At 43.9% G+C, this 22220-nt stretch overlaps 1 protein-coding gene across 2 annotated transcripts; it reads right to left on the reverse strand.

Annotated features, from left to right (window-relative positions):
- Positions 1–1075: 1075 nt before the first annotated feature.
- On the reverse strand, positions 1076–21232 carry STEAP4 (STEAP4 metalloreductase). 2 transcript variants are annotated; one of them, XM_083468966.1, is made up of 5 exons: positions 20749–21232; positions 5927–6404; positions 4736–5263; positions 3381–3545; positions 1076–2412 (listed from the first exon to the last, which is right to left on the reverse strand). In XM_083468966.1, the coding sequence occupies exons 2-5, from the start codon at positions 6377–6379 to the stop codon at positions 2143–2145; spliced, it is 1416 nt and encodes a 471-aa protein (XP_083325092.1). In that variant the 5' UTR covers positions 6380–6404; positions 20749–21232; the 3' UTR covers positions 1076–2142. The 2 variants fall into 2 exon arrangements, with proteins under 2 accessions (XP_083325092.1, XP_083325093.1); XM_083468967.1 differs by having other exon boundaries at positions 5927–6401; positions 20749–21057.
- Positions 21233–22220: the final 988 nt, after the last annotated feature.

Consider the following 22220-nt stretch of genomic DNA (forward strand, 5'->3'; position numbering starts at 1 on the left):
CCAAACCTCAGCCAATGTAAAGCTTCACAACTCGGCTCATAGATGTCAATGCCTTCTGTAGCTCCTGACAATCAACTGTACCCAATAGTCTTGGAAGCGTTACCTCCAGCCACTCACAGCTCTTTACATTCAATTAAACCCATTGTGCTAGGCATGTCTCTCTGCATGGCGGCCGAGAGTCATGTCACTTCAACAGCAAGAACAATATTCTCCAAGTCAATGTCCTCATTGTAGGAGCTCAAGAAACATCGACTACAGGAGGATTGTAGTTTGGCTCTCTGTGGCAGGCAGTCGCTCCAGTATTTGCCTTTTTAGTCAAAGAATTCTGAATTAGATTCTCTTTTTTAACAGGGGAAAGTGGCAAAGGGGCGCTGCAAGTTCGCTTTTGTAAAAAGAGAAGCAAAGGGGCGCTGCAAGTTCGCTTTTGTAAAAAGAGAAGCAAATGCCAACATGTACTATATATATACATGTACAGGTATGGGAGATCAGTAAGGGACGCGGGTGGCGCTGTGGGTTAAACCACAGAGCCTAGGACTTGCCGATCAGAAGGTTGGCGGTTCGAATCCCCGCGACGGGGTGATCTCCTGTTGCTCGGTCCCTGCTCCTGCCAACCTAGCAGTTCGAAAGCACGTCAAAGTGCAAGTAGATAAATAGGTACTGCTCCAGCGGGAAGGTAAACGGCGTTTCCATGTGCTGCTTTGGTTCGCCAGAAGCGGCTTAGTGGCCACATGACCCGAAAGCTGAACGCTGGCTCCGTTGGCCAATAAAGCGAGATGAGCGCCGCAACCCCAGAGTCGGTCATGACTGAACCTAATAGTCAGGGGCCCCTTTACCTTTATGGGAGATCAGTAGGTCTCATCATTCCTGATCTTGGCTACACTAACTGGGGTTAATGGAAGCCAGAGTCCATACAGCAGCAGGTACCCCACCCCTGGTCTATGAGTATTTGCAAACAAGTACTCTTGCGGCCCACTTGGTATGGGTCGCCCTGATCTGGAAAATCAGTTTCCTCTACGAGCACCTGGATCTGATCCGCGACCACCCGTGACCACACTTGTAGGTACAGCAAAGAGACTTTGTTCTTAAAACTTTCTTTATTATGATGATCAGGATGTACAGAATATAAATGTTGGTGAGCTAAGTTTCAACATAGAGGTTTATGAGTAGGATCTGTTTATGGTATGCTGACCACGGTTAGTGATTTTTGTGTGGAAAACAAGGCATTTGTTTTACTGAATATTATTAAAAATGGTAAAAAAAATACAATACATAATATACAGCAGTAGGCAGTATCGGACGGAGCCCAAGAAGCTTGAATAAAAGCAGTTGCCTGTTATTGATTAAGTTTGTAAGTGTAGCTTAATCATAACCTTATTCATAGGCATATGCAGGGAAACACTATAATTAAACGATTTTGTTGGATCGTAGCAAAAATGAATTTAAAATTCCAATTCAAATCCAGTCCAAAACCACAAAGTCCATTGACCATGAATTTATACGGGGGGGGGGGGGAGTCCATTGTGTTTGACTATCAACACATTCTCCACAAAGTCATGAACACTTTCCATCACAATGAGAGGAAATTGCAGGTGTGTACACAGTATACATGGCCTAGGAAAGCATAGTCAATTTAGGAACTTTTAAAGTGCTGCTCAAATTTGAAAGAGAACATAAATCTGAAAAGGCACAGAGTAAGACCAAAAGCCATAGTTCAAATTTATTATTGCTTTGTCTATAGACCAGCCTTTCCCAACTTTAATGTCCTCCAAATGTTCTGAACTGATCAGTCATCAGGGTTGATGGGAACTACTGCAAAATATCTGAAGGGAATCTTTCATCATCAGTGTAATTCATATTCTCAGATGTGGCCCACTGCATGTTGGGCTCCTCTTACACAGAGGAGATAGGGCAAAGACGATAATGGTTTCCTTCAGTCTCAAATCCAGAAAAGGAAGGTGCACTCGTCCTCCAAACACCTTAGATGAATATTGACCAGTTGCTGCTGAGAGTTGCTGGGCCTTACATTGCAGAGTAATAATGGAACACATAATTTTTGAGCTTATTTTCGATGCGTATAAATTGCTTTCACTTTTCTTTTTTGCTATTGCAGATATGTGTGTTGAAACTACATTTGCTAAGAGCTTATACAGCTGACCTGCAGTGGCTGCTGTTTGTCTGGCTTATGCCTTTGGGTGTTCTTTCCCAGCCCTGTCGAATATCAGTTAACGGCCGATCAATACATGGAAATATGAGGAAAAACTTCATGGCCAACACAATGCAGGGGATAATGAGAGAGAGGATGTAAACGGAAGGAAGGCACCATGGGTAGGTGCCAGCATTCAGGAACCTCTTCCCACCGTAGACCAGGGTATGGGCAGTGCACAACACCAGCGTCAGGTAGCCCAGATAAGACTAGAAAACAAACAAAACATGATTGCAAAGCTAACTTCCTTATTATGAGATACATGGCAGCAAATTAGAAAGCATTCTATTCTGTTATCAACAGATGACCAAAACTCAATTCTCCTACTGATTCCAGCTGGCAATTTTCTTGGTCAAGATGGGATAAAGAAGCCCATTGTGTCTTTCAATCATAGAGGCAGGACATTTAACTAATCAGGCCTATGAGGCACAGTTTTCTTCTTTGGGTTAGATGCATGAAATGAACTATAGGGAGGATTAGCAAAAGTATGTATAATCTATTTTTAGATTATCCACCAGCTTTTTGGTGTATTTCACTTTTAAAACTTTCTAAAAGTTTTAAAACCTGTGATTACTGGTTTTCCCAGATGTGAAAAAGCAAACTCAACAATATGTCGTTCATAAAACCTACAATCAGACTAAAGAGAAACCTTTGCAAACAGATGGCCCTGACACTAACACATAAAAATTGAAGGAGTAGGAACAAAACATCTCTTATCTGCAGCAGCCACAGAGAAGTCCTTGCAGGAGTGATTAATTTCCCAAAAATGAGGGAACCTGGAGAAGTGTCTTTGAAGACTTCCTGAACGGTTGGTTTGGATTGGGTTAGGCCCCTTTCCTCCTCATTTCCAGACAAATATTAAGACTAGGATAGGGAACATGTGGCCCTCTATATATAGGATGGACTCCAACTTCCATAATCTAGGCAGCCTAACCAATATATTAGGAATGGAAATTGTAGTCCAGCAATGTCTGGAGAGCCACAGGTTCTCCATACCTGAATTAAGAGCCACGCTGGATTGGGCTAACGGCCTATATATCCCAGAATCGTCTTTACCACAGTAGCCAACCAGATGCCCCCAGGATAATTGGGCTTTACTTCTGAAGAAATGTCCATAGGAACACACTGAAAGTGAGGAAGAAGGAAAGTTAGCTTGCTGGCTAGCAAGCTCTCTTACCTGTACGAAGCGAAACTCTCTCCAGTTGACACTGTTGCTGACAGAGGGCAAGGATGTTATTCCCAGGAGGACAAACAGAAAGAACCCCAAGATACCCAAAGAAACATACGAGTCACTCATCCAGGCTCTTTCATTGTTCAATGGTTCTGTTTTGTTGTTCAACACCTAAGGTGATAAGTATTTTTAAAATACTTTTTAATACGCAGTAGGTACAGACAGATTAAAATACAGCTATAAAATGGCTTTAAATTAATATTGTGAAATATTCAAGGTTCTCTTGACAGGTTTTGTAGGTGCACGGCAAATTGCCAAAAGTTGCACCCATCAGAAGTCAGGAAATTTCTGTCGTCTTAGAATGGTAAAGACTGGAGATAAAATGGAATTCCCTCTTTTCTAGATTTGCCAACATTTGTTTCTGTCAGCTGTGTAGGGAAGTTTGTTTCTGGAAGGTGACAGAAGTTTTACAAGGTTTCCCTGTGGGATGTGCTTGCTTGCTTGCTTGACCTGACAAGCACAGACCTTGTTCAAATGTCCGCCTCTGAAAGGTCCAGAACCTTACATGGTGGACAGTGTCATGAATGAAGAGCAGGCAAGAGGGGGTCAATTCCATGCTGTGATACGACATGTTTGGTGACTAGGCAGTGGATCTGAATTGGGCCCAAATCCAACTGCAGGGTATGTGTGGGGGTTGGTGAATGGAGTATATCTGGCTTCATTTTTAAGACCGAAGTGTTAGAACAATCTCTAGGCTTCAGAGCACTAATAAATCGTAAATCAGAAAAGGGCCGGAGGAGCAGAATCTTAGAATTTTTTCACAGCCTTCCCCAACAGCTCTTCATCCTTGGTGTGGTAACAGTATTGTGAGGTGGGGGGGGGGGGGCATCTGCCTTCCAGAGGCAGCATGAGATAAAGACCCCATGGTTTTTGCTTTTACTGTTAAGATGGCTGGTGGTAATTAGAGGTTCTAAATGGCAACTGGGGTTCAAACAGTTGAGGGTCCCCCCCAGTAAGAACCAATGGCTGCTCTTACTGGAAGCCCGAGAACACCCCTCACTCTCTTTTACATTTGGATGTCTCCATGGGAGAAGCAGGGAGGGCATGATCTGTGCTGGATGGAGAGCAGCAAGCACGATATCCTAAGCCCTTGCGATGTTTCTGGTCATAGCTGTCAACGTTTCCCTTTTTTAAAGGGAAATTCCCTTATTCCGAATAGGATTCCTTGCAAGAAAAGGGAAAAGTTGACAGCTACGTTTGATGGCTTCAAAGCCCTGCTTGCATCACATCCCCATACAAAGTTGCAAAGACCTCAGTGCTGGTGGTGGAATGGGAGAAGAAACAGCACAACATCAACTTACCTGTGCAATGACATAAGAGCTCCACCTCCATCGTACGTAGCCCCGAATAGGGATCACGAGTGTGTACAAAACATGGAGGAAAGCGTAAGCCAAGGCTACCAAGCCAAGCTGTTTCCTGCAGAGCATCCATTTGTCTAGCCAATCTGGAAAGCGTCTGTACTTTGTACCTCTGTATAACTGGAGGACAGCAGCAAAGATCCCAGGCAAGTAAACCAGAGCGAGGAGGATGAGTGCCACAGCAGGGCAGACACGGTTTGGGATGCTGATGGCAATAAAAAAGGAACGGTCCACTTGTTGCTTAGCATAAGTATAGACCACATCGCGGACCACGCAGTAGAAGAAGATGAATGCACTGAGGACAAGGGAGAGATAGATGGGGTATTTCCACATCGGGAAAAGTTGCAAAGGGTAATTCTCAATTTCCGTTGCTGCTAAGAGAGACCCTTTATCCAATGGAGTAAGACCAAGGCTTCGAACGATCTCCATCACCTTTTCCTTTGACTTGCTGTCATCTCCGCAGACAAATACCTGGAGCAAAACAGCAGCAACAACAACACAATGAAAGGAGAGCTTATTTATCGCCAGTGTTTGCTTTCGAACACTGCTCTGACTTCAGTAAGAAGCTGTGTTTGAATTGCCAGAGTAGGTCTAATGCCCACAATTAGCTCGTGTTCTTAGAAGGCTATCAACTGACCAGAATTTGGCTAAAACAGAAGAATCAGAAATGGGGGCAGGGAATGGGGAACCTGCGGTCTCCAGGTGGTGGAATATAACTCCTATTAGCCTTTATTATTTGCCATGATGCCTCAGGCTGATGGGAATTTGAGTTCAACAGCAGGTCCACAGGTTCCCCAACCCTGGTCTAGGCCTTGTGGTTTTCCTTAAGGGCCCTTTACCTCCCTCCTCCCCACAAAGAAGAAAATTAAAAGCTGGACTTTCCTCACTTGATGCAAACTTTCTGCTTTCTTATCAGTTCTTTGGGGCCACAATATAAAACTAAGACTGCCAGCCTTAGATGGTTAGATCTCCAGTCTAGAAACAGTTTTATATCATGCCATAAGCAGTTCACCTAGAGAGCCTTTGAACTTGGAAGAAATGCTTTAGGATTTGCAGAATGAAGATCTAGAACTGGGCTTTCACCTTTCAAGTCTCTTTAAATGTGAGCATCTTTTGCCCCAGAGATGTCATTACCTGTCTGCTTGCATCCAGAGCACCTGACTGCAGAGCCCAGGCTGACACGGTGTTAAATGCTTTCACCACCTTGCTGCCTGGCAGGAGCTGGGCAAGATATTCAGCATTGGATTCCGGGTACTGGTTTATTTTGAGGTTGTTGCTCACATCCACCAGCACTTTCCCACGGAGAACTTCCCTTAGGTTTTCCAGAAAGCTGTAATGTGTTCTGTGGACTGCTAAAATGATAACAGCAGATGTTTCTGCAGCTTCTGCATGAGAAAGCACTGTGGCTCCTTCAGGGATCAGAGAAGAAGTCTGAGCACCTCGGCTTCCAAACACTATAGAATAGCCACACTGCATCATTTTGTGTCCTAGAGATCTTGCAAAATCGCCTGTTCCAAAAATGCACACCGTCTCCTTCTTGTTAGGTACATCTGTAGTCAGTGGAATCATTGTAGTGTTCTTCTCCATAATGGACAGGCGCGGTGGTCACCTACTAATATACAAGATTGTACATATTAAACCTTATATCTGCACTCGCTAGGGATAAAATAACTCAGTTTAGTTCTCAAATAACTCAAGCTCCGTGATTTACAGATCAGTAAGGAGGGTTGTGTAAGGTCACAGGAATATGTCCTGTTTCCTGCTGGAATCTGCAGTAATGTGTGTGTTAGAAATGTGCCTGTTGGTATGAAACTGTTGAGGTATGCTAATATTTTATATAATGCTCCTTTTAATAGTTGACTTCTTTTGGCACAGTAGCACTTCCTACAAGGTTAACTTACAAGAAACTGAAGCTAGACCTTCCAGAGGATGCTGTTAGTGGACAATTTCACTGCACTGTTTGAGCTCACTCTCTGGTGTGCAAGAACAAGCAAGAGACCAGCCATCTTAGAAAAAAGACTTTCTGATGCTCTCAGTGTCTTGAGAGATTCAAGTGTGTGTGTGTGGGGGGGGGGAATTTTGCAGTTTCCTTTTGCAAGTATTCTCAGGACCCAGCACAAAACACAGGAGGTGCTTCTGTTATGTGACTTGTTGTTCTGAACTTAACCTCAGCTTAAAACCTCTTTGCAAAACTACATGTAGTTTTCATGCAGATAACTGTGTGGAACTGTGTGTTTACATGAATTTGTTGTTTTTAATCAGAGCTTCAGGGGGTTTATTTGGTCCCTAGAACCTTCCTTTTATATACAGTGGTGCCTCGCAAGACGAAAAGAATCCGTTCTGTGATTCTCTTCGTCTAGCGGTTTTTTCGTCTTGCAAAGCAAGCCCATTGACAGATTAGCGGATTAGCGCTATTAGCGGCTTTTAGCGGCTTATCTGCTGATCGGATCAGCTGATAAGTGGCTTAGCGGCTTAGAAAAGGGGGGGGGGAGGGAAAAAACCACCATCTTGCGAAGCAAGCCCATAGGAAATTCGTTTTGCGAAGGACCTCCAAAACGGAAAACTCTTTCGTCTAGCGAGTTTTCCGTCTTGCGAGGCATTCGTCTTGCGGGGCACCACTGTACCATGTTGGCCTGAATATAAGCCTCACCCACAAATAAGCTGCACCTTTAAAATTCAAGACTTATTTGCAGGTGCAGGCCACCTCCCAGCACTACCGCTCTGAATGGGAGGTGGGGGGTGGGGCAGCCAGTGCCAGTGCTCGGTTCTGAGCGCACTGTGCGCCTGCTTCCTGGCACTACCACCTCCCAACATTACCTCCCCAAGCTGGCACCGGCTGTCCCCTGCCCCCTGGTCAGGGCAGTAGTGCCGGGAGGCGGGTGCTCTCAGTTCTGAATATAAGCTGCACTTTAAGTTTTCACAGTCAGAATTTGGCAGAAAAGTGTGGCTTATATTCAGGCCAATACAGTACACCTTCATTTCACTAAGTTTCTTTTTTCCCTAAATTGGGAAATGCAAGACCACAAAGCAAATAGTTTTGTCAAAGAAATATATTCCTTTGTGACTTCAAAAGTTATTTGAAGAAATAAAGGTGTGCCATATTTTAGGAACATCGTCTGTCTCAGACCATGGCCACCTCAAAAGTCAGGTAAACATTGGGGGGGGGGGAATGCTGCACGCCACCCATAATAATTCGACCAAAATTTTCTCTCCCCTTTAACAATTTTTGAATGTTATTTATTTCCTCCTTTATTGATGGGGAATAGTAGGGCAGGGAGGAAATGTGGGGTAATATTTTGGGCACAATGCTAATCATCACTACCCCACCCAGAAAGAAACTTCCAAGTTATTTGGATGCTGTTCAGCTTTAGAAAGATGGGCTATAAAATGATGAATGGATCTTACTTCCTTAGTAATTCCTTGACTTGAGAGCAACACCCCACCCTACCCACACCAAAAAACAAAAACCTCAGGTTCTTTACAACAGCCTGAGAGAATTCAAACAATCTATTCTACTTCCCTAGCTGGGGACATTTTGGTGCAATAAATGCGCAGATAAACCCCCAGGAAACTTTTAGCTTTAGGAATGTTGAGAGCCTATTTGGCCACTAGGTGGCAGCATGGATTTGCTTTGCAACTTTATGTCTTTCTGCTTTTATGTCAGCCTTATGGCTATATACCTGTGCTTGAAAAGGAAATACTAAAGAGATATATTTGTTTTTCTTGTGGGAAATAAATGCTATAGAAATTCTATAAATAAATGAAACAGCATTTAGTACACACTATATATATTTTCCTAACTATGGCTTTACCTTCTCCCCATTTCTCACCAAAATTGGAATAAAAAGGGGAAGACTAGAGTTGCCAAGGGGGTATGTTTTAGGATTGCCCTCGCTGATTAAACCTACATAAATGTGCACATGCCTGGAAAAAAATAGGTCCAAAGAGACAAAATGCAGGATGGTTCTCAGAGTAGAACCACTGAAATTAATGAATATAGAATCGCAGGAATCCTGCCCCCAGCCATCCCTGGTTAACACACTGACCCACTGTACCACCCAAGGGCTAAGTTGGGTCTACTCTGACCAAAACTTTTGTCATACTTAAGAGTAGACGCATTCAACCCCCTTTCTGAGGGGTCTCAAACACTTTGAATGCACCCCACACCAAAAAAAAACCCCACATCCTGAATAATTTTTATTTCCCTCTTGTGCTGAAGAGTTATGTAATCAAAACAGACCTTTTTGATAGCTTTTGGAATGCCAAGGGTGTCATTGACTACTAGGAAAAAGAGCAATGTATGCGCAGCCTCGTTTTACCTCCAAGGATCAAGCCCAAACAGCAGGGATGAGAAACCTGTGTCCCTGTGAATGTTGTTGGACCACAACATCTGGAGGGCCCACAGATACCCCATCCTTGCAATGCAGTGGGGAAGTGTAAAGTACAGTGGTACCTCAGGTTAAGTACTTAATTCGTTCCGGAGGTCCGTTCTTAACCTGAAACTGTCCTTAACCTGAAGCACCACTTTAGCTAATGGGGTTTTCCTGCTGCTGCTTCGCCGCTGGACCACGATTTCTGTTCTCAACCTGAAGCAAAGTTCTTAACCTGAAGCACTATTTCTGGGTTAGCAGAGTCTGTAACCTAAAGTGTATGTAACCTGAAGCGTATGTAACCCAAGGTACCACTGTAGTGGGGAACCACAGGCCTGAGGAACAAAATGTGGCCCTCCAGACCTCCCTGTCTGACCCTTGTGACTATCAGCAGGCCACACACACCTCATCACTCCTGCTTGGTGCTCTGCTTCATATTTTTGCTGGTGTCCTTGAACCCTCATCATGCCTCTTGGTTGCCCAGATGGAGGATAGAGAGGTAAATATTACTTTAAACGATCACCTTTGCTGCTGGCTCCACCCACCACTGCCATGTGACACCCCCAGATAGGAATGAGGCCCTCAATCTGAAAAAGGTTGCCCACTTCTACTGAATAGTCATGGGGGACCAGAGTCATAGCAAACACACTTGGTATAGCATTGCTAATGTGCAATTTATTTATTTTTTACATTTCCCAGAAACACTTATATTTTGGTCCTATATTTTGGGGCAGGGCTGGGGGGTAGAGAGAGGGGTTGGAATTCCCATGTTTTCCTCTTCTTATTCTTTCTTCATGCATACTCTCTTTTGATTTTCCAGTATTGCTACATCTAGGAAATGAGTGTCCAACTTAAAATTGAAGGCGGGGAATACAATAAAAACAAGTATGTTGTGAATTATAAGAGCCTTCTGTTATGAGGTGCACATTGAGAAATACAAAATAAATGGGGGGGGGGGGAATCCAAGGGCCCGGCTCGTAATGTAGCAAATTTTGCAGTGTAATTTATTTTTTAAGGAAATGAGCCCCTTTCTCTGGTGCACATACTTTCAGCAAAAAGATTCTGCGCCGTGAGTTTTGACACAACAGATAAAACGAATTGTTAGAGGTGATAAATCCTCTTGTGGAGAATGTGCCGCTGTTCTGCTCCTCACATCTCTGCCTTTTATCAGGAGAATACTAAAGCTGCCTGGAGGTTCCCGAGACATATGAAGCAGAGGTCTAAAAAGATGTGCTTAATGTTGTCTAAATCATAACAAACTACTGAAAGAGCTGCAAATCTCATCGCCTCAACCTGTTCCCATAAATACATAAGACCAGGCTTAAAAGTTGAGTCGTTTTCTTTGCATTTCCAGGGTTGTTGAACGGTTCAGGGTCTAAAAGTATCAGGCGTTAATCCAGTCCAGTCAACTGCGGAGTGAATTGGAAATGAACCCATAAAGTCCAGGAAGTTTCAAAGCTAGAGCCAGGCTTACAAAGGACTGAGCAGGTGTGTGTGTGTGTGTGTGTGTGTGTGTTTACGCATGGTGTTAAAATATACACTTGACTGCAACAATGCAGGTTTCTGACTTGTAGGGGATACAAAAAAATAGGTATCTCGAATAATGGTAGTTTTCAACAGTGTGATTTTTATCCTTTGCGCTGATGTAATTCTCAGTTGCTGGTTTTACAGTAACTCTGGTTTCACAGTGTTTACATTTCATCTTTTTATTGTATTTTACTTTGGATCTCATGGTTTTATTTTTCACAAAAACATTTGTTCTTGGACAGTACAGAAATACTGGAAATAAGCTAAAACTGTTAATAACGGCTTGTGGCCAGTTACAGCTTTCAGCAGAGTAGCTGTTGTTTGTTGCAGTAAAACATTTTGTGGCACCTTTAGAGGTTAGCAGATTTGTTTTGGCCTAAGCTTTTGTTGACTTCTAGGTTCTATACCATGTGACCAATGATCCTCCATACCTCTCCTCCCCACCCCATGATCAGGGGCGGGTGATTATTTTTTGTTTTCAGGTCACCACATTTCAGTATCATTCTGTATTCTTTTTTCCCCTCTGGAAAATGCATCAGCATTTTAGTACTCATTCCCCCCCCCCCCAATATACACATCTTTATATTCGATTTTGCCCAATGCACACATTTTGATATTCAGTGTCCCCTTCAAATATAAGGCATTTTTCCTTCAAATATAAGGTGTGGTGTAGTGGTTAAGAGCGGTAGACTCGTAATCTGGTGAACCGGGTTCGCTCCCCCGCTCCTCCACATGCAGCTGCTGGGTGACCTTGGGCCAGTCACACTTCTTTGTAGTCTCTCAGCCTCACTCACCTCACAAAGTGTTTGTTGTGGGGGAGGAAGGGAAAGGAGATTGTTGGCCGCTTTGAGACTCCTTAAAGGGAGTGAAAGGTGGGATATCAAGTCCAAACTCCTCCTCATCCCCCTCTTCTTCTTCCTAATTTGTTGCTTTTTGTGTACATTTCACCTCTAATAAAAGCATCTTTGTACACTTTATTTTCTGCTGGAGAACTGCACAACAGGATTAGAAATGGAAATTTGAAAAGACAGCTGTGTTTTTGGTTTGTGTATGGTTTCAGGAAATAGGAATTAGGCAGGTTTGCATTAAAATTTGAGCCGAACTGAACTTCTCCACCCACCCCTAGCCTTTAGCTAAGATTCTGCTTGTGACCGTCTGGTAATTGTTGACTACATCTCTCACTGCAAGCCCATAGCATTCAGCATAATCATGGGCTTCCTGGTAACTGTGCTTCTAACAGCAGAGGCGTTAGTTACATGACGACCTTGGCCGTAGCAGGATGTCATAACCATTATGCCAAGGAGCTAAAACAACACCTCTGGCTCTGGTTTGACACCGGGAAGTTCCTTGATGTTGCAATTGGGTCTTGCTGCCAGCTCCTGCTGGTAAAGTGCCTGCAAAAACACAGTGTGTGACCTCTTAGCACTTACTAATGTAAGGTACTACAAAAGAGCTTCTAACATAAAGATAAACTCATACAGGAGATTAAAGGAAAGGACAATAGCAAAACATGCTTATGCAAATTTGTATCCTCTGTTGCAGTTAGAATGGATGTTTGTAGGTAAAGGTAAAGAACCCTTGGATGGTTAAGTCCAGTCAAAGGCACTTTTCTGGCCGAGGAAGCCAGAGTTTGTCCGCAGACAGCTTTTCCGGGTCATGTGGCCAGCATGACTAAACCGCTACTGGAACATGGAGGACTTTGATGAGTGCCAGAGTGCATGGAAACACTGTTTACCTTCCTACTGCAGCAGTTCCTTTTTATCTACCTACACTGGTGTGCTTTCGAATGGCTAGGTTGGCAGAAGCTGGGACAGAGCAACGGGAGCTCACCTTCTGATCGGCAAGCCCAAGAGGCTTAGTGTTTTAGACCACGTCGCCTTGGGTGTGTGTAAGAAAAACATGTCAGTAGCTACACAGAGATAATACGATGCCTGGCAGACATAATGACATCAGGTAAAGCTCTTCCCATAATTGCATTTCTGTACTAGAAGAGACCTGAGCTGCTGAATACCTGCTACACAGCTGTTAAAGGCACAAGCACTCTATTCTCCTCCAGCACCAACCCTAAACTATGCAAAGACCCCAGATGCTATCCAGGATGCTGCTGGCAGTAGGGAAGGAGATCTTCACTCCCAAGTTGTGTTTTCCTATGCAGTGCTTTTCTCTTCCTAACAAAAATGTACTGCACTCATGGGCTTATAAGGCAGAACTGACAGCCCATCATATTGATGGGTGCCTTTGCCTCTGTTGATTTTATAACAAGGTTACTCTCGAAAACAAAATGAGCAGGTAGTGATGCATGTCTCTTCACACCAAGTTATTGTTAGTACTTCTAAAGGTCAGTTGCAGGCCAATTCTTTAACATGTTGCAGTGTACTGCAAATCAAGCTACAGCAGGGATGGAGAACCTGTGTCCATGGAGAACCTGTGTCCATGCAGATGTTGCTGAAGAACCACAGTCCTCGGCACCTATGGAGAACTGTGGGTTCTTCACCCCCCAAATACAGGGTTGGCTAGGACATCAAAACTTTATTTAAGTGTCTCTATGATTTATCTTCGTATGTGTGTGTGTGGCACACAACAAACCCTATTTTCTGCCTCTCCATTTCTCACTGGGGCAGCAGGTGTTTGCTCACATAAAGCAAGCCCTGTTACCCTCCCATGCTTTTGTCATGTCTGGAAGTGTATGTCGGCCTTTTCCACAGCAAGTGCACATGCAGCTCCTCAGGGCTTTGAGTGCCACATAATGTAGCCCCTTGTGCTTTCAGATCAAAAGACATTCTTCCGCCACAATCTGAAAACACACAGAAAGAAATAATGACAGCTGACTCAAGAACTTGGATCTGTAACTGGAGCCTGGATGGATAACAAACAAAGAGCCGTCCTTTCAAAGGGAACAGTCTGCACCTGAATAACAAGAATTGCTAGAAGAAGCAGGGCAAGTGAGGAATAGTTGATCACTGAGTGAATCACTGGAGGGAAACCACAGGAAAGTGGATTAGCTGGGTGGAGCTGGAGCAGGCTGGGTCCTGCACATATGGATCAGAGATGGAGAGCTTGGGCCCTCCAGAGTTGTTTGACTCCCAATTCCCATCAACCCCCCAACAGCATTTGTGGGGGCCACCAGTTCCCCACCCCAATATAGATGTTTGGAAATGGAGTTATGTCATTAAAATAAGTGATGAGTGGAGTGGCCTTGATCCCATGTCACTTTATAAACGATGGTTAAACTTAAGTATGGTTTAAAGGTGTAAAGGTAAAGGGACCCCTGACCATTAGGTCCAGTTGTGACCGACTCTGGGGTTGCGGCGCTCATCTCGATTTATTGGCTGAGGGAGCTTCCAGGTCATGTGGCCAGCATGACTAAGCCATTTCTGGCAAACCAGAGCAGTGCATGGAAATGCCGTTTACCTTCCCGCCGGAGCGGTACCTATTTATCTACTTGCACTTTGACATGCTTTCGAATTGCTAGGTTAGCAGGAGCAGGGTCTGAGCAGCGGGAGCTCACCCCATCGCAGGGATTCGAACCGCCGACCTTCTGATCGGCAAGTCCTAGGCTCTGTGATTTAACCCACAGCGCCACCCGTGTCCCAAAGGTGAACATGTAGCATGGTGTTAAAACTGCAGGCACTTTGATTCTCCTCTGTTCCTGCTGCTGGCCACCAACTAAGCTATTGATGGGCTTAGCATTATACCTGAACCTGAGCTTGCGCTTTGTTTCCCCCAAACAAACCTTGTGGTTACAGTTTGTGGTTTTTTTGGACAGAGACAATGATTTAATTTGAAGAAGTGTGTTGAGGCTCCTTCATTGCAGGAGGTTGAAGTAGATTAGTGTTTCCCAACTTTGGGCCTCCAGATGTTTTCGGACTACAATTCCCATCATCCCTGACCACTGGTCTTGCTAGCTAGGTAGCTAGGGATGATGGGAGTTGTTGTCCAAAAACAGCTGAAGACCCAACGTTGGGGAACACTGAACTAGGTGATCCTCAGGATCCCTTCCAAGTCTGCAGTTCTTTGATTCTATGAGAAGGAAGAGCAAAGCAAAGCCCAATGAACCTGTAAACCACAGCTAAGCTCAACTACAGTTTACAGTGATGTGGGAGTCAGACCATTGTTTATGTGAGCTGCTTTAGAAGGCCATTGTCCTGAAAAGCATCATGCAAATATTAGGATTTATAATAAATAATAGTAAATATGGACTTCAGCCTTTCATTTTTCAGTGTATTTACAGATGGAGAGCTAGTTCAGAGGTGATCAGATGTCGTTGGACTCCAACCTCCAGCAGAACTGGTAAGGGATGATGGGAGTTGGAGTCTAAAAGCATATGGAGGGAAAGTTTCCTAGCTCAGGGACGTTTAGTAGGTGGTCTTGCCATGTAGGGATGATGAAAGCTGCTGCATTTGCTGAAATTCTATCTTCAAGATAGCAGTTACAGGTATGGCCAGCCCACAATATTTTGCACCTGTTGACTCTGCTCCTCTGGTAAAGTCTCAGTCCTCTTTAGGCAACAAGATGTTTGGGTGCTCAAAAGGGACCATGATGCTAAAAACAGTAACCTCTTGCAAGTATCCATACTTTCCTTTTTAATTATGGGCTTGGCTGGAAAGCAATTAAAAGGCATCCGGTTCACCTCCTACATAGAGGCAACAAACAGCATGCTGAAACCATTCTTCTTAATTTGTTTTAACCAATTCTTTTCTTTAAAAAGCACACAAAACACCTCTGGGGAAGATGCCACTACATCCATCAAACACATAAAAAGAGCCCTGCTGAATCAGGCCAAAGGCCCATTAATCCAGCATCATGTCCTTACAGTGTCCAAGCACAGGCCGCAGTAAGCCTGGAGGTATGACCAGAGGGCACCCACCCACTTTTGACTTCCAGCAACCAGCGTGAAGAGGCGCACTGCCTCTGACACTGGAGGGAGACCATGGCCATTGCGGTTAGTAGGAATAGATTAGCAGCTCTGTGCACCCTAATTTTGTCTAATCTTATGCTGGTGGCTATCACTACATATTGTGGGAGCAGATTCCTACTTTAACTATGCCCTGGTGTGAAGGACTTCTTTCTTTTGTCCAGCCTTGATCCACCAACATTCATTGGATGTTCTAGCTTAATAGTATGAAAAGGACTTTTTCCGTTCTGTGCGTAATTTTACTTTTTTTTACTTTTTCCGTTTTACTTTTTCCATTCTGTGCGTAATTTTACGCATCCCTTATCATGTCTCTTCTTATTGGTCTTTTCTCTAAGCCTTTTACCATATTTTTTGCTCTATAAGACTCACTTTTCCCTCCTAAAAAGTAAGGGGAAATGTGTCTGCATCTTATGGAGCGAATGCAGGCTGTGCAGCTACCGCAGAAGCCAGAACAGCAAGAGGGATTGCTGCACAGCAATCCCTCTCGCTGTTCTGGCTTCAGCGAAAGCAACGCAAAGCCTCTTCAACAACATTTGATTCAGAATATTTCCCCCCCTGTTTTCCTCCTCTAAAAACTAGGTGCGTCTTATAGAGCGAAAAATACGGCAGTTCTGTGTGTTGTAACCTTATCTCAAAGGAGAGTAACTCCACCCCCTAAATCATTTTTCTTTCCTTTTCCTGAAACATTTCCAGCTCTGTAGAGTTTCCTTTTGGGGGCAAGTCAATCAGAACCATATACGGTATTTCAAGGGCAGTCACACTGCAGATTTGTACAGTGGCGTGTTATCGGCAGATTTGTTTTCAATCCCTAGCACAGGGTTGCCATATTTCAAAAAGTGATTTATTTATTTTTGCAGAATCTAAAAACAACAATAAAAACCTCATTTTTGGCCAAAGTTGTTGAGCTGTTGTTGTTGGGCTTTTTTTTTAACTATTTTAAAGGAAATTCACCAAAATCTACACTTCCAACATGGGTTGCCATACATTCAAATTTCCCCTGACATTTCAGTGATTTCCACCTGGACAGTTTCTGACGGCCAAATCCCAGCTATGTCCAGGAAATTCCAGACGTATGGCAACCCTACCCTAGAACGACATTTGCCTTTTTCACATCTGCTATGCACTGGGTTGAAATTTTCACTGAGCTGTCCATTACAACCACAAGGTCTTGTTTCTGGTCAACCACCACCAATTCAGATCCCATCAGTGTATATGTGTCAGGCATGGAGTATCTTCTCTTCCCCCGGTAGCCTCAGATGCGAGAAGAACAAAATTTGTATTTTATATGGCTTTTTATTCAGTCATCTGGTTGCAAGACAAAAGATCCATGTCTCTGAGCATAGGAGATGTTGGCTACTCTGAGCCCCCCTCTTCTGTCTCCCACAACATCCTGGGAACCTATGGGACGTCCCAGGAGTCATACTCCTTTGCACCTTTTGTTCTTGAATGTGTAGGGACCTATGTGCCCTTGGTGAAAGAGGGTCTTCCAGGCTCTTCAGGGAGGTCTCTTCTGGCTGCTCTCTAACTCCCCCCTCTTCCTCTACTATCTTGAAGCTAGGCATTTCTTCACACAGCTGTGAAGCAGCCCTGTCTCCTCCTCCTCCTGAAACTGTAGGGAAGGGGGGGCTTCCCCCTCCTCTTCTGAGAGGAGCTGATCAGACCGAGGGCTCATTTCCCATTCCTCCTGTTCAGTCCAGTCCAGTGAACTTTTTGTATGGGGCGGGGAGGTTGCTCCGGTGTGCATTCCTGTACTCTTCACATCTAACTGCATTTGCCATTTCACTGCACATTCACCCCGTTTGTAGAGGTTCATCTGGAGTTCCCTGAAGTCCCTTTTTGTTTTAGCCATCCTGAACAATTGGTTACCAGCAGCAACTGAGTACTAGCAGTTGGGTACCAGCTGCCTGACTGCTTGCCCCTACCTCTAAATCTTATATGAACAAGTTAAAACAAGTTCAGGTCAGAAGTGCCAACTTGAATAAAATATTGGCTGGGGGGGGGCAGGTAAGCCCCGCCTTCACAATCGATCACATGATGCGGCACACGCACACACCATTTGAATGGCAATGCCCATCAAGTTTGGGGGGGCCTGCCCCCTCAAATATTTTATTGGGAGGGTGTCAAAGGGACCTGGGCCCCTAGGAGTTGGCTCCTATGATTCATGTCATTGACAGTTTTGTCAGTGCTCTTCCTTACAAACAACAAAACCAATCCTATTATCTATGCTGCTGCAGTTTAAATGAGTAACCCTGTGTTTCTTTTCTGAGTGGTATAATATGCACTGTGCATATGTGTGGGCATAAAAAAGCAGGGCATGGGTGTGGATATAGGTCATTAATACACAGGACGCAACACTCCTAGCAAGCCTCATCTACTAACTAAACCTCCCTGTCCAGCTTTGCAAATGTTTTGATCAAGGAACCAGTATGTTGAAAATCCACCTGTGCACCACAGAGTATATTTGCAAGAACCTCGCTGGTCTGGTGCTCTTTCGATTCATTAGTTACTTTCTTTAGTGCATCGGGTGATGTGGACTATGGCTTGAGATTGCATGCAAATATTTTAGTATGCAGTTGGAACACTTCCTTTGCTATTACTGTTTCAAATGACTCTAAATCACCCCTACCAACCATTCTAGGAGCTTGGAAAGGTCATATCTCGTCTTTCTCCTTCTTAAAAATAATGTCATGGTTGCTACTTCAATGTATCATTTAATTTTCTTTTTTACAACTTTCTGAAAAGTGAGTGACTTTTTAAAAAAATAATAATAATAAAAGTGCAGATTTACAGGGATGAGATGAAATGCTGTCAATAGTGGTTGTCTGGATTAATGATGTGCTACAACTGCAAAGAAAGGATTAAAACTCGAGCTATTGATATTGCTAAGATGCTTGCAGATTCAGTTACAGGATCATTTATATTTACATTTTTTAAAAGAACAGCTGTTTCACATATAACTTAGTAAATGAGCTTTTGCATTTTCTTCCCTTCCCATCCCCCCCCCCACTTTAAGTGGACTGATGTGATCAGGGAAGTCGGTCATGAGACAGTGGTATTTGGATACTGCTGATGCGCTGACTAGATGGACTGCCCTCCACAATCCTTATTCATGGGCTGGACATAATAAAATCATAGAATTGTAGACTTGGAAGGGATCCTGAGGATCATCTAGTCCAACCCCCCTGCAGTGCAGGAATATGTAGCTGTCCCATACGGGGACTGAACCTGCAACTCTGGAGTTATCAGCGCTGTGCTGTAACCAACCAAGCTATGAATAAAGTAGGTTAGATCTAGACCCGTGGTTCCCAACGTAGGGCACACGCCCTACAGGGAAGCAATTTGATTTTTAAGGGGGACAATTCGAGAACGAGTTATTAACAGTTAATGGACTTTTAGGCTTCCTCCACATGAAATGGACTTCACTTTTTGAATAATAAGAACTATATGTCACAGGGGGCGGTCATCAGGATTTTAGAGATGCTTAGGTGGGGCATGGCCAAAGAAAGGTTGGGAACCACTGATCTAGACCAAGCTAACTGAACTTAGACCCTATTGAAATCAGTGGGGCAACTTAGCCAATCTTTAGCCTCAGCCCCATTAATTTTAATGGGAACTTGGTGCGCTCAGCTCGGATCCAGCACAATCATGGCACACTAGCCATAATGCTTAATAAGAAATGTAATACAACATAGAGACGGCAATTTAACAAATAACATTTAAAGCCTACCTTCTGAGGGACCCAAATAAAGATAATAGAAAACAGATTATTTTCTCTTGCATCACACATATGTAATGGTAAATAAGATTTTATTGTACTAGTCAAAGGCCATGACAAAACCATGCAAACACTATCAAAAGAAAATATATACATGTGTAAAAACAAAGCCATCGGAATCACATAATCACAAGTGAGACTGAAAACAGGGCAGCTCCATGAGTGCCATATGTAATGGTTTTAGGTAATCATGAAGTGGGAGATGCTTTTTACGGTGTTTAATGTTTTACTGCTGTACACTACTCTGCTATTTTATAGTATGTCAGTATATACCTTAAATAATTTTATAAATAAAGAAATCAGATCTTGCATTAAGCACATCAAAAATACACACAGAGTACATTTCAAACCTGGTACCCAATACTGGAAGAGGAGACTCCATCACAGTGGATTTGTTGTTGTTCTTGTTGGATGGCAAAGCAGACTAAATTTTCCAGTGCCTTGGGGGCAGATGCACATGGTACAATCCCAAAACTGGAGAAGCCATTTCTGGAGGTGTGATGGGGATCAGAGATGTGTGATGGGAAAGGGAAGGCTAACACCTTTCCCGCTGCTCTGCCACCTTGCCAATCCTGGGAGTGCCTTTTCCTCTTTCAAAAGAGGGAAAAACAAAGCCATCTTTTGAAACCTGCATTTCTCTGAACTTTGAAATGTAGTTCTTTGGATAAGTAATGTATATCGTAAAGGTGAATATACTAGTATAAAGTGTGCACAGCAATGCATGTATTGGTGAAAATAACATACAAATGTGCTGTATTAGGGTAAATTGGTTTTCCAAAATGTGCATATTGGGCTAAATCGAACATAAAAAATGTGTCTGAGAAAATAGCACAATCGTGCTGCTGAATTTTCATGAGAACCTTAAAATAAATAAATCACAACCTATGTGGAAATGTGTAGAAGTGAATTTAAGATTGGAAAAATGAGGAACAGAGAGAAACCAAAACTGACATATTAAAAAAGGTCTGCATTCCACTTCATGGGATGACATGGACTCTTAAGTCCCAGAAAGCTTTTCCCATTTGTTCATTTTTAAAGAGTTGCCACAGGATCCTTTGTTGCCCATGTATGTCTAGTCTGGCCTTGAATGACACTTTTGGACCAGCTATTCACATTTTGCAGTGTCACCAAAGAGACGCAAGCCCTTTTCTTTTGCATTTCCAACAGCAGGAGGAAAGTAGAAACAAGTTTGGATTAGCCACCGCATAGCATCTGTGCCCAGCAGAGACTAACTTGAAAAGGGTGCCTGTTTCTAAAATATCACATTCAGTAAAGAAGGTGCGAACTGAGACATTCTGCAAACACTTTGGTGGGTCTCCCAAGGGGAATAGTGAGATTTGTCAAGTTCTCAATTTAAATTGCCACTTACCTTCCACACTCTGCTGCCTGTGGTATTTCCAGCCCTCCTTGTCACTTACTGAGCGCAGCTGCAGCTGCAGGCAGCATCTGGCTGGAGGAACTATAGATGCTTCCCTTTGCTTGGAAGAGAATGAGGAAGTACTTTGTTACTCCTGGACATTTATCAGCTGGAGAGGAGAGGCAGAGAAGGGAGGGGGAAGAGAGGGAGGTTGGAGATTTTGCAAGTCTGGGCCTGGAGGGTGGAGAAGGGAACAGAATTTCCCGGCTAGCGCCTTGGGGGAAATTCCCTGCCTTGGTATCTTTTCATTGGATGAGGTTCAGCCACGGCTGCTTACTCTGCCTGTTGGCAAGTGCTGAACTTCTGGCTCCTTGCCAGCTCCTTGTTCAAGCTGCCTTCTCTTCTGAGTTTATACAGTTGGAAGTAACTCAGCTGCTTCAAAGGCAGAAGGAAGCTGTAGCTACCGCAGGAGCCATGTCTATCTCGTATGCACATCATGAGTGGTAATTTTATTCATCAGTTTATTCCCTTGCTAGTGGCATTTTTGTATGACACGTCACACCACAAAATTTGCTGGGAAGTTTGCAATATAAATAACCACAAGCCTCAGCTCGCTGCCTTTAAGGACATAGGAGCCTGGCCAATGATCCCCCTAGCCTAGTATTCTTGCAGTGGCCAACCGGGTGACTTTCTAAAGCCCGAAAGCAAGACCTGAGTCCAGCAGCACTCTCCCCACTTGTGGTTCCCACCAATAGTCCTTCAGGGGCATACTGCCTTCAATAGAGGAGGCAGAACATAGCCATTGTGGCTTGCAGCCAATGCACCATGGCTAGTAGCCCTTATGTAGTGGGCTTTATCATGCCACCTAGTGGGTTGGAGGACTGGGAGCTGTGATGGCCCAACCCGGTCATCAATTAATGGTCTGCTAAGGCTTTGCTTCAAGTTTGTGGGGGACTATAGCAGGCTGCAACACACTCAGGTTGCTGGCAGGGCCCACAGGAGCGCCTTACACCATGGTTGGCTGAGAGCTTAGCAACTCCATCCCAATTGTCCAGCAAACAGGCTGGGGAGAGGAATTGGCCAGCAGGCAGTGGTTAGATCCTTGCCTGGTGCCACACCAAACTCTGGAATCAATATACTTGTGACCATGTTTAACCTCCATTTCTTGGTGTCCCATCCCTCCTGGGTATTTTGCCTACATGCGCTTGATGCACAGTGTAAACAGAAAAGGATACATAGCTACTAAACTAAACTAAGCTAAATTCAAAATACTTCCTGGGAGTGGGTGGTAGGTGAAGTGGGGGGGGGGTCACCTATTTATTATCTAACTAATCCCATTATAAAGTAGACCCTTCCTCCAAGGAGCTCATGGTGGGGTGTGTAGTTCTTTGCCATGTTATTATCTCTTTGCCATGTTATTTTCACAATGACCCTTCAAGTTACCTAGAGAAAGATTATGAGTGTGTGTGACTGTTCCAGCTCCC

Source organism: Podarcis liolepis (genome assembly GCF_965112155.1).
Source record: "Podarcis liolepis genome assembly, chromosome: 12".
Classification (NCBI taxonomy): Eukaryota; Metazoa; Chordata; class Lepidosauria; order Squamata; family Lacertidae; genus Podarcis; species Podarcis liolepis.

Excerpts from the sequence above, each read along its gene's own strand:
- STEAP4 (XM_083468966.1), bottom strand. The coding sequence starts at position 6,379 with ATGGAGAAGAACACTACAATGATTCCACTGACTACAGATGTACCTAAC. Across the intron at positions 5,264-5,926 it reads CTCTGGATGCAAGCAGACAG|GTATTTGTCTGCGGAGATGA; the intron begins GTAATGACATCT and ends GTTTTGCTCCAG. Across the intron at positions 2,413-3,380 it reads GAGAGTTTCGCTTCGTACAG|TCTTATCTGGGCTACCTGAC; the intron begins GTAAGAGAGCTT and ends TTTGTTTTCTAG.